This window comes from Chlorocebus sabaeus, chromosome 7, assembly GCF_047675955.1.
Source record: "Chlorocebus sabaeus isolate Y175 chromosome 7, mChlSab1.0.hap1, whole genome shotgun sequence".
NCBI classification, from domain to species: Eukaryota; Metazoa; Chordata; class Mammalia; order Primates; family Cercopithecidae; genus Chlorocebus; species Chlorocebus sabaeus.
This window is the reverse complement of record NC_132910.1, coordinates 78,812,545-78,828,324: the sequence shown is the minus strand read 5'-3', so window position 1 is coordinate 78,828,324 and position 15,780 is coordinate 78,812,545. Positions and strand designations below refer to the sequence as shown.

General features: G+C 34.0%; 1 protein-coding gene across 1 annotated transcript in view; it reads right to left on the bottom strand.

The window, feature by feature from the left end:
- Positions 1-1,715: 1,715 nt before the first annotated feature.
- Positions 1,716-15,780, bottom strand: part of HSPA4L (heat shock protein family A (Hsp70) member 4 like) — a 55,974-nt gene continuing 41,909 nt past the window's right edge. The window contains exons 14-19 of the mRNA XM_007999757.3: positions 15,003-15,140; positions 12,702-12,827; positions 11,979-12,086; positions 8,208-8,327; positions 4,913-5,074; positions 1,716-3,037 (exon numbers count right to left, since the gene is read on the bottom strand). Coding sequence (XP_007997948.3) covers positions 2,846-3,037; positions 4,913-5,074; positions 8,208-8,327; positions 11,979-12,086; positions 12,702-12,827; positions 15,003-15,140 — 846 coding nt within the window. The 3' untranslated portion in view covers positions 1,716-2,845. The remainder of the gene's footprint in view (positions 3,038-4,912; positions 5,075-8,207; positions 8,328-11,978; positions 12,087-12,701; positions 12,828-15,002; positions 15,141-15,780) is intronic.

The following is a 15,780-nucleotide window of genomic DNA, read 5'->3' as shown; positions in this document are numbered from 1 at the left end:
GTGCTCTTTCTAGTTTTTTGTAAAACTTTTTTTTTTTTTTTTTTTGAGATAGAGTCTTGCTCTGTTGCCCAGGCTGGAGTGCAGTGGCCCGATCTCGGCTAACGGCAGCCTCTCTCTCCTGGTGATTCTCCTGCCTGAGCTTTCCGGGTAGCTGAGATTACAAGGGACATGCCACCATGCCTGGCTACTTTTTTGTATTTTTAGTAGAGACGGGGTTTTTTACCATGTTGGCCATGCTGGTCTTGAACTCCTGACCTCAGGTGATCCGCATGCCTCAGCCTCCCAAAGTGCTAGGATTACAGGCGTTAGCCATGGCACCTGGCCAAAACTTAATAATTTTCCATTACTGCTAAGGAATTAAAACATCACAAACTTCTGTTATATTATTTAACAATTGTTTTTTATAATTACAGTACAACTGGCTATCAAGAGTACAGAGCCAAAGTATACTAATTTATATTAATCATTCTAAATATTCCCTACAAACTTAATTCTTATTTGCTTACCATAGGAAAACATTGTTTTACTATGTATCTTTTAAAATAATTTCTGAAATAATAGCTTTTTATTTTGAAAATCTGTCTAGCATTGCATATTTTAATGTAGATTAAAATTGGACTGAATTAGACTGTCCACCCAAAGCTATATTAAAGAGAGCACTCTCTCTCATTAATGAATTAAATAAATACATTATAAGGCTAAATTGCTTTTGAAATTACCTTTTAAGTTGAGTAATTGGGTAGAAAAAGTATATATATATGGATGTATTTAAGTTACTAAATGAAGTGTTATATAATTACAAAAATTAGTGGTACTATCTGACGAAAACACAAAACTAAAAGTGATTTCAGAGCAGGAATGGAAAATGTCAGGATATACTAGAAAATTTAGATGTATTAATAGAAAAGTTGTTCCCATATTTATTCCCAGGAAGTTTCCGAGGCATAGCTCCTAAACAAGTGAGTGGATGTTTTAACTCAAACAAAAGCTTTAAATTCCCTACTTGTATTGTTATATATTTGCTTTCATTATCTTCATGCTTTTCCTGAAATGAATCTATACATTCAACATACAAATAAAAAGCATCTATGTTTTTAAAAAATGTATTTAATCACCTATTTGATATACCTATTTCATTTTAAGAGAATTAAGAGAAAGTTTAAAGACTAGAAGTTTTAAAAATATATTGTTTATATGATTTTTTAATGCAAAAAAGAGATTCTTCCCCTCAAAAGACTGAATAAAAATCCCTGCAAAATGCACTACTCCATACTCTCCATTAAGTGCCGACTACATTGTAGAAACAAAATCTCTCGTAGAGAACTAGTTGTGAGAAATAATGACTATCCCTAAAGATATTATACTCTCAATTTTTACAACTTAAGTCAATATTTAGTTGTTCCTAATATAAAGATTTAGCTTTGGGAGAAAATGAGCCTTTTGAAATTTTAACCTAGGTCAATCTAGTTGATTGGCATTAAGGACATAAGGGCTCATACACTTGTCTATGCTTCTGTCTCTTGTAAGTCGAAACATCATTTCGGTCTGTTCCCATACTTAAAACAGTTTCAGGTCTCTGGACAGAAATTAACAATGTGAACAAGTTTGGTGATGAAGCACAGATAAAGTCCTTAAAATACATCTTAAGTTTACAGTCCCTTTTCCCATTGAATTTGTATAAGCACCACCAAAACTGGAGCCAAGGTTTCAAAAGGTAATGTTAACAGCAGGAACTATAATTTAATCACATCATACAACACTATGTAACATTCTATATTTTTGCCTGTTGATATGTAACATAGTTAAATTTATTACAAACATTATTTCCTAAGACTTACGGTATAAGTGCTCCTTTTCAAGTATTACCACTTAATAGTGTTTAATCTACAAGGTAACATTAGGTAAATCAATGATAAATGTATATAATGCAATACACTGTGCCACTTCTCCCTACCCTGTGTTAAGGTATTATTAACAAAATCAATTAAGAAAAAAACAAGACAACTATTATAACTGAAACAAGGCTATGAACATCACAGATGCATGTCTGAGTAGATAAACAGCATTTCCCCTTAACATGAAGGTCATTTTGTCAGAGACTCCTGTGTCTTTAGGCTAGCATTGTTTTAGCAGCAGCTAGTCTTCAGGACAAGATCAAAAATTTCAAGCAAAAAAGATGAGTTACTCTGAGAAAACATCAATCCACATTACTAATAAAAGAAGCAAACTGCTGGTTTCACCTTAACATAAAATCGGGTGTGTTCCCTTTCACATGTGATTTAGTTCATTTATGTGATGATAGCAAAGCTTTGGAGTTCTGTGGTACATCAATGAGATGGACTAATTTGTTGAGAAAGCTCTTATTTGTTTTAATATTTAAATTGTAACAATACAATAACTAGAAAAAGGTCAGTGCCTTCGTAGCTTTCAACCCCATCAATTTCCATTTGTTTTTCAAAATAAAGTTGCAATGAAATCTACGCTTCTGCAACAATAGTGCAATAAAGTATCCTTTCCTGAATAAAGGAATTGAGGTTTATCCCAGTAGAAGCTTTAAATAAGGTAGACTGTTGCCAACTATGTATCAATTCTGTTATGTTTGATATAAAATGTATCTGGAAAGCTTAAATTGTCTTGTAAATCTAATTCGGCTAAAGCTTCATGTAAGCAGCAATGGAAATGAACAGAAGTGCACTCAATATAAAACACTTTTCAAAACTACTCCAAAAAACAAATGACAAAAAGAGGTTAAGAACAACTGAACATCTGTTGTGTGTACCAGATGTAAAAGATGGACCCCGTGGTTACTTGCACTGTTTGAATTATGTGAAGGTAAAATTAAGACTTAGTCCACTTCCATCTCTCCGGAGGATTTAGTATGCTGTGAGCTGTCTTTTGTTGAATCTGATTTCGTTTCATTTCCACTCTGTCCATCCATTGGGCCATTGTGTTCACTATTAGCTTTTGCTTTGTCTTCAGGAACTTCTACTTTTGGTTTGGGCTTGTAAATGATGGGGTTACAGAAATTATCCAGTTCCTAAAGACACGAAGAAATTGATTATATTAAAATGATTACAGAACAAGTTACCATTAACTTTCTAAATTTCACATTAACTTTCTGAATTTTCACATAATTCCACCTTTCTGAATTTGTGTTAGCTCAGCCAGATAACCAACTGTTTTCTTCAAATGCCTCATGAAAGATTTACCTTCTTTGTTAGTATATGTCTGTGGCAGTCAAAAATTATTGAATCGTAAACAATTATTTTTTGTACTTAACCTTTCTAAAACTTGTTTCTTTATAATAATTCAAATATAGTTTACTTTGGCAGGAATAATTTTTAATTTTTCCTTTACATTATGTGTAATGCTTTGCTATGAGAATTACATCAAATAACACCTATTTCATAAATTGAAAATTTTCAACATTTATATGAAAACAATTCTAATAAATGGAATCATACAAATACACAAACAACTGTTTTTTTGTTTTTTTTGAAAATAGCTGAGTAGCCTCTTCTGTTGAGGGAAAAAGTGCCATGAAAGTAAACTGCAACTTAATAATTTAAATGAAACAATGTTCTTCAATTTCCTTGCTTTTTACGTACAAATAGAAGAACACTATACAAACACTACTCAAATTTAAAAACCTTTGAAGATCAATGTCACAAAGATTGGGGTAGGGACGGAAATATAGGGATTAACATCCTAGGGGGAATGTTTTAGCTGCAAACTGCTCTTGTCACACTCCACATCTCATCTCATTAGGAGTAAAATATATATTATAGCTTCTTGGCAAAACTTTGTTAGAATAAAAATATTTTTATTACGTATTTATTAAAAATACCAGCTTTTGTTAAAAAAAGAAAAAATCACATATCCCAAAACATACTGAATGATATTTTAAAAATCCCCTGAAATTCCATCTCCTACAAATAAAGAATATTAACCTTTGGTGGATATCCTTCTAGATGTATATTCATGCATACGCATACATATAAACACATCTATGAGCACACATATTTATACAAATGAACACATTTTATTTAGGTTTTGTAATTTAACTTAGCAATACACTGTATACATCTTTATATCTAAATAGATATCTCTATATGTAAAATGCTATATTAATGGCTGCATAGTGTTGTATGGATGCATCAATTTATTGATCTAGTTTCCTAGTGATAGGTATTTAGATGCCTTTTTTTTTAAAAATAGACAGGGTCCTGCTCTGTCGCCCAGCTGGAGTGCAGTGGCACGATTGTAGCTCACTGCTGCCTCAAATTCCTGGGCTCAAAGGAGCCTCCTGCCTCAGCCTCCTGAGTAGCTGGGACTACAGATATGCGCTACTACGCCCAGCTGATTTTTGTATTTTTTGTAGAGACAGGGTTTCGCCATGTTGTTTATGCTGGTCTCTAACTCCTGGGTTCAAGCAGTCTGCCTTTCTCAACCCCCACAAAGTGCTGGGATTACAGACATGAGCCACCACGCCTGGCCAACATTTTCATTGGCAGTGTTTTTTAAACTGAAAAGTTTATCTCGGAATAAGATTTTACCATGAAAATTTATACACTTCAAACTAGGTCAAAGACAGACTTATACTGAAAAATTCTGTAATGAAGACTTAGAGGTCTCATCCAACCTATAAATCTGAAATACTTAATCAGAAGTTGCCACATTGCTTTTATTTCATTCTATATTACTCTTGAAGTTTAAAAACCAGCCTTATATGACAAATTAAATCAATTACCCCATACCTAAAATCTTAATTTTTTTAACTAAATAAAAAAATAGCCTTAAATTTCTGTTCTTCTAAGCTCTTCTGCAAGCTGATTATTTGCCAAAGTATGACTCCCATTAAAAAATTTTAATCCTTGAAACCAGTAAAAAGGCAATTTCGTAAACTTCTTACCTTTGACTTTGCTACTATTTCTGAAACTTTTACCACAGGATCTTGAGTGAGACTTAGTTTGTTTTGTGTATTCATCTTACTATTCAGCCAACTCATGGCATCACTGATATATTTTTCAACCTTTTCCATTTCACCAGGATCCAGATGGTCATATCTTTCATCCTATTTAAAAAAAAAAAAAAAAAAAAAAAAAAAGCTTGACTGCATGTAATGATTTTTCAGGTAGCACCAGTTTATTAATAATTTCTACTTTTAAAATTTAGACTCTTATTGACTGTATACCTCAAATGTATTCATCTGAAGAAACCACATACAAATAACACAGAACTGAAGAGAATGGGATAAAAGATAAAATCAGTGTGAGTTTAAAAAGGAAAGGTTCTCTGAAGAAATCAGGTTTGGGAAAGAATGACTACTAAGGAATACTCATGGAGAAAGCACTTAGCCAAGAAAGAAGCTGCAACGAAATGGAATGTGTAAAGGAGAAATAAGGCGAACAAGGCATATAGCAAACTAGACACAAAATTATGAATATATAACAGAAAAGTATGTTAAATTCTTGATTAGAAAAATGACAAAATTCTTTCTGAAAAAGAGAAACTGCAGTTGTCACATGTAATAGACAACCAAGTAGTCATGGTTTAGATTAGTAGTGATAGAATCAGAAAGAAATGGCAATGAACACATAGAAAGAGAATCTTCTGATGGATTACAGTTTGGACACAGAATATAAAGGGAAAGAGAATGTAAGAACACTCCAAAGAAGTGGGAGGATGGTGACGCCATTTTTAAAGCCATAAAGCTATATATATGAAGAAAAAAAACCCCAAACAAACAAAAAACCCATAAAGTTCCCTCAGATACCCAAGTCCTCTTTCTGTTTGTATGATCAGAAATTATGCATCAATCGTCTGACTCTGTTTCTAGGTTGCCACATTTTTTTGAATTTCTTCCTATGTCATGGATCACTTTTTAAGTTTCTTTTGCCAGTTCATCCTCATTCATCTCTCTACCCACATGCTTTAAAAAAAAAATGCTTATGTTTCAAACACCTGATTATGTCCCCACCTCCTCTTCCCAGTTTTCTTCATCTCAGCAAATGGAAACTTCATTCTTTCAGGTCAAAATTCTTGGAGTCATTTTCAACTTATTTGTGATAGATTTACATCAAATCTATCAGGAAATCTTAAAAACATCTACCTTCAAAATAAATGGAAAAATCTGACCACTTCTTGGCTCCCCAACCCTACTCTCTGGGTTCGAGCCTCCATCATTTCTTGCTGGTATTATTCTAATAATGTCTTAATCTGTCTCTCTGCCTCCAGATCCTTAAAAAAAAAAAAAGCCAAATGTTATTACTCCTGTGCTCAAAAACCTCCAACAGCTTCCTATCTCAGAGTAAAACCCAAACTTTTACAAGGGCCAACAGACCCATTTATGATCTGGCAACTGCCACACTTACCCCTGTTTTCAACCACACTGACCTTGCTGTTCCTCTAACATGTTCTCCCCTTGGTGTTTTGCAACTGCAATTCTTTGTCTAGAACATTTCTCTTCCAGTTATTACATATCTTTGAGTTTTCACTTCTTCATTTCTCTCCTAACATGTGTATCACCTTATTAGTACACCCTTCTGACAAACTTCTACCAACTCTGGCAGTCCTTTACTTTTTCTTCAGCTTTTTATTACTATCTGATATAACTTACAGTAATTTATTGTCCACCTTTCACTATTGAAGCATATTAAAAACAAGTTCAATGTTTTGTTTGACACTATAGTTCAATCACCTAGAAAATAGCCTAGCACATAATAAAAACTCAAATGTTTGAGCAAAAGTGAAGTCTTGCCTTGTGTGGGATAATATCTTAAACCTGTATATTGAAGAAGATAGCTAAAGCCTGGGGAGAACTGTGCCACTAGTAATTATACCAGATTTAAAATATTCTTGGTGTTTTCATTGGGTTGTTTCTTCTTTCTTACTTTTTCATTATCCTTACATTATATCTGTGCCTATAAGATTGAACACTGATATTAACAGGCATATTTACAATCAATATCTGAATTTTTCCTTTAGGTTTGCTGGACTGCAGTTTTTGTTTCACAAAACTCAAAAATCTCTTATTTCTAAAATAAGTAACTCTTTTCCATTTTGTGTAGTGGGAAGCAATATAGTTGCTGAGAATTTGTATGTTGATGTCAGACTGGTTAGGTTTGAATGTTGATTCCATCATTAACTACTTGGGTAAACCTCAGTAAGTTGCTTAAGCATTTCTGTTTTCTTAGTTGTAAAATAAAGATAACATTAACTTTGTACAGGATATATCCTGGTGAGATAATCCACATAAAGTACTTAAAATTCATGACATGCTCAATAAATGTAAGCTATTTTCACATGTTTGAATATTTCTGGTGTTGGTCTCTTCTTCCTACTAATGCACATTTAACATCAATGACAAAAACTAGGGATTACAGAGAATATTTCCTTAGAGTAGGGATCAAAAAACTTGTACCATCAGCTAAATCCAGCCACTGCTTATGATTTTTTAAATAAAGTTTTTGGGAACACAGCCATGTCCATTAGTTTGCATATTGTCTATGGTACTTTTGTGCTACAATGGCAGATATGAATAGCTGTATAGATACGTAAAAACTGTAAAGCCTAAAATATTGTCTTAAAAAAAGTCTGATAACTACTGATTTAGAGGAAACAAAACAATAAGCTTAATTTTCTCAAATTTTATGGTTATATCTAAATGGAAATATCATCTGTATAACTACATATTTGAGACTTAAAGACAGTGGAAAGATTAAGGTTATATAGATTTGAATATGTTTATAAAAGAATAAAGCATACAGGAGATTATGGATGACTAATGGACTGGAGGACAAAAAGCAACTAAAAGAAAAATGAGCCAAGAAACAAAATAATGGCTAGCAGAGTCCAGTCTCAAAGAGGCCCATAATTTAAAAAAAAGTCAAAGAGGTCCTCTTTTTCACTACATAAAAATGAAATCGCTAAGAAGAAAACAATGGATTTGGTCACTGGGTTATTTTATAATGTAGTTTCAGGAAATTCTAAAAGATAAAAGCTCCGTACCTTCACTGTATTTCAAATGTATCAGAATCCTTAAGTGAAATTCTCCAATAAAAAAGTAAGTTTTAAATTTGGTATACAGTCTCTGGAAATTGATAGCTACAACTGCTATAGCTTTGTAGCTGAGAACTTTTAGATTTGCCCCATTCTATGTACCATGCACATGCCATCATCAACAATTGGCTTTATGAATTCAATACCTTGTTTCTATAAGCTTCTATCACTTTCATGACAAGTTGGATCTTTTTTCCCAAGTCATTTAAGGCTTTTGGTCTCTCTTCATGCTCCATGTACTTCATTTGAATAGGCTGGCCATATTTCTGTCAACATGAGAAATTTTTAAAGAAGAAAAATTGTTATTATTTGAGTTTTAACAGAAAACTTTTATAGGGCCCTTATAGGATGATAAATAGAAAAGATGGACAGATAAAAATATGTCCCCTCTTATTTTCCTATATGGAAGCGAGTTCCAGTAGCTACTTCCTCAATCCTACACATGGATGCCTTCCTCACACCTTATCTCTTTTTCTCACTCATTAAGATTACATCTTAGCTTCTTCAATCCGAAATCCCAATCAAAACTTTAATTCCTTAAAAGCTGGGTGTTAAAACTTTGTAGAACTATTAAAATAAGAAAACCATAAAAACTATACTGCATGCAGAATTTGTAGATTTGAAACTTGGTATCAAATACTCAAAACCATAATATACCCTCTATGTACAACATAATTACTGGGACTGATAATTATTATCAACTAAACATTATTTGTATATTTAATCAGTAAAATGAGTACTGTAGTATATTTAGGTTTTTCCCCTACATGTCTTGGATTAAAGAGTTTCTAAATGTTAAAACAGACTGTAGTTTTGGGAAGGGGAGCACATTAGAAGGATAAAATAACTATTTTCTTTTAAATTCTTTATATACTTAAATAAAAATCGGCTTATTTTAGAACAATTTTAGATTTACAGAAAACTTAAAAGGAAATTATACAGAGAGCAAGCACCAGATGCTTCTCTATGCTTTTCTCTAATGTTAGCATCTTAGGATACATTTGTCAAAACTAAGAAACTACCACTGGAGCATTACTATTAACTGAACTACAGTCTTTATTCAGAGTTCATTATCATCTGTTCCAGGATACCATTACTAAATTTGGTCTATTCATATCATATTCTTTGTAGTTTAAATGTTTTTGAAAGGGAAGCAAGTAGTGCTTCTTTTTTTTTTTTCCATTGGGACAGGGTCTTGCTGTGTCACCTAGGCTGGAGTGCAATGGCAACAGCTTACTGTAGCCTCAAACTCCTGGGTTCAAGTCATCCTCCTGCCTCAGCCTCCCAACCTGGAACTACAGGCACATACCACTGTGCCTGGCTAATTTATTTTTTTGTAGAGATGGGGTCTTGCTTTTTTGCTCAAGGCTGGTCTTAAACTCCTGGCTTCAGGTGATTCTCCTGCCTTGGCCTCTCAAATTGCCAACATTACAGAAAAAGTAAAACTTGTGAAAACTTCTGTAATATTAATTTCTATGGCTACTTATATATTTGAAGCAGAAGAACCCATGATAGGAACTGCTGGGATTTCCAGTTATTTCTACTGGCCTCTGCTGCTTGGCTTGTGTTTCTTTTTGAGAAGGAGTTTCACTCTCGTTGCCGAAGCTGGAGTGCAATGATGCGATCTCAGCTCACTGCAACCTCTGCCTCCTGGATTCAAGCGTGTCTCCTGCCTCAGCCTCCTGAGTAGCTGGGATTACAGGTGCATGCCACCATGCCTGGCTAATTTTTTGTACTCTAAGTAGAAATGGGATTTTACCATGTTAGCCAGGCTGGTCTGGAACTCCTTACCTCAGGTGATACACCCACCTCGGCTCCCAAAGTGCCGGGATTACAAGTGTGAGCTACTGAGCCTGGCCGGCTTGTGTTTCTTTTAGGGAGATAGGGATTAAAAACCACCAAGAAGACATGGTAAAGCCCAGTTTTGCTATCATAAACTTAGGTTTTCTAATTATTTCCTTTGGAAGTAATTTGTTGGCATGAAGGTAATTTTTTGCACAATATTAACTTCTTTTAAGTTGAGTAACTTCTTTTGCATACCCTCCCCCACCTCATGCCTGTCCCAAGTTGTAAAGGGCCATCTTTTCCCATATTCTAAAAATCCTTGTTAATGTCATCATGTAGCATCTATGTAATCCCTTGCTACTCAAAGAATGGTTCGGGGACCAGCAGCATCAGCATCACTTGGAAGCGTGTTAAAAGGGGGTCCACCTTGTATCTACTGAATCAAAATTTCCATTTCAGTAAGCACCCAGGTAATTCATACACACATTAAAGAACTGCTATGATCCATACTAAGAAGGAATGACTGAAAATTTCCTTCATCCTTCCAATATAGACTTTTTTTTTTTTTTTTTTTGAGATGGAGTCTCGCTCTGTCGCCCAGGCTGGAGTGCAGTGGCGCAATCTCAGCTCACTGCAAGCTCCCTCCCGGGTTCACGCCATTCTCCTGCCTCAGTCTCTTGAGTAGCTGGGACTACAGGTGCCCGCCACCATGCCCGGCTAATTTTTGTATTTTCTTTTTTTTTTTGGTAGAGACGGGGTTTCACCGTGTTAGCCAGGATGGTCTCGATCTCCTGACTTGGTGATCTGCCTGCCTCGGCCTCCCAAAGTGCTGGGATTACAGGTGTGAGCCACAGCACCCAACCCAATATAAACTTTTAATCTTTTAAGGTATTTTTTCCAGATTTGGTAGCAAATATGGAGAAAGGAGTCAACAGTGATCTTTCCCTAAAATAACACCACTGACCTAAAAAAGGAGATTTTGTGGCCAAGTCTCCTTATTTGTGAAAGGACGTTAAGATTCAAGAGCAGTGATACTATTTTGTAAGTCCTTGGCTGGTCAGGTATCCCCATGAGCTACACTGTGAAAATACAACAGGCCACTGTAGTATTACTCCCTAACATCAGACAGTTAAGAGTCAGAGGAGCAGGGGAAGAGGATGACTCCCTTAATGGATAAGAAAGGGTCAAGATGATATACTTATCGCTTCTTAAAGACATACCAGTAATATATAACTTGTGCAAAAGTAACACTGATCATCTATAAACATTTATATTTTGACATTATGACTACACAATATCTGATTTCAATTATGTAGCACTGCTTGCCTCTCAAAATGCTTTTAAAATTAGAAAATTTCCTCTTATACATTTCTGATTTAGTAATTTTTCATGTACTTACTAAAAACATACCGATCCAGCAATCTCACTACTGTGTATATATCCAAAGAAAATAAAATCAGTATGCCAAAGAGATATCTGCACTCCACATTCACTGCAGCATTATTCACAATAGCCAAAATACAGAATCAATGTAAGTGTCCATCAATTAAATGATGGACAAAGAAAATGTGGTATGCATACACAATGGAATACTATTCAGCCTTAAAAAGAAGTAGATCCTGCCATTTGAGACAATTTAGATGAACCTGGAGGACATTACGCTAAGTGAAATAAGCCAGGCACAAAAAGACAAATACTGTATGATCTCAAAGGTTGACTCTAAAAAAGGTAAACTCTTAGAAGCAGATAGAAGAATTGGTGGTTATCAGGTGGTATGATGGAGAGCTATTGGTCAAAGGATACAACATTTCAATTAGACAAGAGGAGTAAGTCCAAGAGATCTATTGTACATATATACATAACAATATACTGTACATTTGAAAATTGCTTGAGAGAGTAGATTTTAAGTGTTCTCCCTCCCAAAGAAACATATGTGAGGTAACTCATTTGTTAAATAGTTTGACTTAGCCATTCTACAATGTGTGCATAATCAAAACATGTCGTACACCATATATACAATTTTCCCCTCAATTAAAAAATTAAAAATTAATAGAACATACACTGTGCTCTTACACCCTAATTTTTAGAAAAAATTACTGATTTACACTAACATGGACTTTAAAAAAATGTACCTTTAGTTCTTGAAGCTTATCCACATAAACTTGTTTAGGTTGGTCCTCTCCATCTTCATAAAGCCAATTTTCTGTGTCTTCCAATATTACAGACAGTTTATTCATGTCCTAGTAATATATTTGAGAGACACTAATTAAAAATACTTTCCTAAGAAATAAAAGTCATCATTGGGCCCAGTGCAGTGCCTCATGCCTGTAATCCCAACACTTTGAAAGGCCAAGGTGGGAGGATCGCTTGAGCCCAGAACCAAGAGACCAGCCTGGGTGATATGGCAAAATCATGTTTCTACAACAAATTAAAAAATTAGCCAGGCGTGACGGCACGTGCCTGTATTCCCATCTACTTGTGAGGGTGAGGTGAGAGGATTGCTTGAGCCTGGGAAGTAGAGGTTGCAGTGAGCTGAAATCGTGACACTGCACTCCAGCCTGGGTGACAGAGCTAGATGCTGTCTCAAGTAAATAAATAAAAAGTAAAAATTATGGAAGGACAGAATGTTTTTCAAGTATAAAATGTTACATTTCAAAATTTTCTAACTTCTTATTCAAAAATATGTTTTTAACCATACTTCTGCAACTTGCAAAAATAACTAAGAACCTTCCCCATATGGGCCCAAGATTGGAAACAATAACAACATTTGGTACATTTATTTATGTAATTTGTACTAGCATTCTCAAGTAAACATTTAAATAGTCCTCACAAAAAATTACAGAATTTAGACTTACTTCTGGAGTGATGAATTTTTCATAGACAGTGCCCAGCCTGTCTCTAAAATCATATACATATTCTTCAACGGCATTCTTAGCATCATTTCTTTCTTTCTCTAACTTATCTTGCATAATCATCTTCCCCTATTCAAAAAGCTTCAGATTAGTTGTCATAAGAATACGCATTAGGGAAACAGAAATCAAAACCACAATGAGATACCACTTCACACTCACTAGGATGATTACAATAAAAAAATAAGTATTCATGAGGATGTGGAGAAAGTGAAACCCTTGTACACTGCTGAGAGGAATGTAAAATGCTGCAGCCACTATGGAAAACGTTTTGGCTGTCCCTCAAAATGCTAAGTGCAGAATTTCAATTTCACTCCTAGATGCACCCACAAAAAAATTGAAAGCAGAGACTTGAACAGATATTTTTATGTCAATGTTCACTGCAGCATTATTCACAATAGCCAAAAAGTAAAAACAACCCAAATGCACACTAATAGATGAACGAATAAAAAAAGTATATAAACGCAATGTAGTATTTTATTTCATTTTAAGAAGAAATGAAGTTATGATACGTGCTGAAACAAGGTGAATCTTGAAGTCATTATGCCAAATAAGCCAGACACAAAAGGACTAACATGATTCTTATCTATTGATAACTAGGCAATTCACAAAGACAGAAAGTAGGGGACTGGGAGAAGGGAGGAAAGCAAGTTATTATAGAGTTTACGTTTGGGGTGATGGAATTGTTTTGAAAACAGACAGTGGTGATGGATGCACAATACAGTGAATGTAATTAAAGTCATTGAATTACACACTTAAAAATGGTTATAATAGCAAATTTCATGTAAAAATTTAATGTAGTATACCAAAAACCACTGGATTGTATACTTTAAATGGGTTATGATATGTACATGTATCTCAATAAAGCTGTTAAAAAACAAAAGAAAACATAACCTATGTCATTCTACATACTCAGGTTAAAATCCTAGGTTCCCTATTTACTATCTTGAGATAGGAGAAAAATCATTTAAACATAAGTTTTCTTATCCTAAAACAGACGGCATAATTCCATCTAACTCATAGGGCTGCTAATAAGGTTGAGAGAATTCATGTCAAATATTTAGTTAAATGTTTGACACATAACTGGTACTGAATAAAAGCCTTGTGGGGTGGATATGGTATAGTTGTTGTCATATTGAGCTTTGGAGAACAATCACCTGGATCCAAATCTAAAGGGTATTTCTGATCCTGGGTTATTTAATCTACTTGTGTCTCAGTTTCCTCACCTGTAAAATGTAGTTCTCTAACAAAACCTACACTTCATAGGTTTGAGGGTATAAATAAAAAGTATTTATAGATGTTAGTTTATGATGAACAAAAGCAAAGAAATAACCTGAAGATTATAATACTTGAGCAAAATTTTCACTTTAATAAAAACATGTAAACATAAGAATCCCTTTATAAACTACCATGTATTCATATTTGTGAACTGAAAATGAGATATTCAAAAGTTAAGAAAATCTCATTTTATATACAAAATTTGCTATAACCGTGCTTCCCTACAATTCATTCCTTTGGGAAAGTTTTTCTCAAGACACACAAATTCCAAATTATTCAGGATCTCCAGGAATGCTTGCTTCACATAAAATGCAGCTGTTAACAATTAATGAATAGATGATATAGGTAGGTACTACAAAAGCAAGCATTGTAAAGTCAGAAGACTGATCTTTTAATGCAGGCCAAGCTTGTAAAAATTAGGAACTACCACTTAAATGCAAAGTTACAAAATATAAATTACTTCTTACACAGATACTGGTAAAGAAACAACACTCATTTCCTCTAGAGACTGTAACTTAAACATGCAAATAGAAAAGAACATGTAAGAAAATGTCAAGAATGACAAAGATTTTAAAAAAATTATTTAATGGATGTCAGAAAACATTTTGAATAGAGATATAATCTTTAAGGACAACACAGGAGAAGAGGGGAGCAGCTAATATTTCCCCATATGTTGTCTGCTGGGTGTCATTGTTAAAGACAGGATAAAAGGAAGAATCAATTTCAGAAGTCTTTCCCTATAGAGGAGGCAATACATGTTTTTTATGCAACTAAGATGAAAGCTACACAGTACATAAGGCATAAATACAGCTCAGTATTTTGTAAAAAATAAAGCAGTTTAGTAATTTACTTAATATAATTCCTTAGGAGTTATAAACTAGTGCCCTAAATTTTGGAGATAATCATTGACTTCTACAAAATATCAGAATAAATTACCACCTATTTCAACATCAACTCAGATTTACATACTTCATTTTCAATGTAGCTGTTGAGAAGATCTTGGCCCAGTTGTCTACATAGGCTACTCTGGATTGGTAGATCAATACTTTTGACTTTTCCTTTTTTAAGTGTCTGATTTAATCGGTCTTGTTTGTCTGAGACAGCTGACTGCAAATCCAAAAGAGAAGTATAAATTTCTAAAATTAACTTAAAAATAGATTTAAGAGGTAAAACAGAAAGTAAAATCAAAACGATTGTGATCTGTTATATTTATTTTCAAGTACTACCTTAAGACTGATGGTATTTTGTAGTCTGGGTATGTTAAATCCTAGTTTCTATATTAAAATATTGGGTTGGAAATGCAAAGCAAAACTAAAATGAGTAGCTACTTCTCACCCATTACGGTGGCTATAATAAAAAAAAAAAAATAAGTGTTGGTGAGGATGTGGGGAAACTGCAACCTCTCATACATTGTTTGCAGGATTGTAAAATGTTGCAGCCGTTCTGGAAAACCCTTGGGAAGTTCCTCAAAATGTTAAAGATGACAATATTAACAAAACAATGTTAACAAAAATGTTAAACAATTATGACCCAGCAATTCCATTCCTAGGTATATGCCCAAGAAAAATGAAAATACAGACCCCTGCAAAACTTGTACATGATTGTTCATAACAGCATTATTCATAATAGTAAAAAAGTGAAAATAACCCAGATGTCTATCAATTGATAGATGGCTAAATAAAATGTGGTATGTATTCATACAATGTCGTATTATTCAGCCATAAAATGGAATAGTGATATTTCCTAC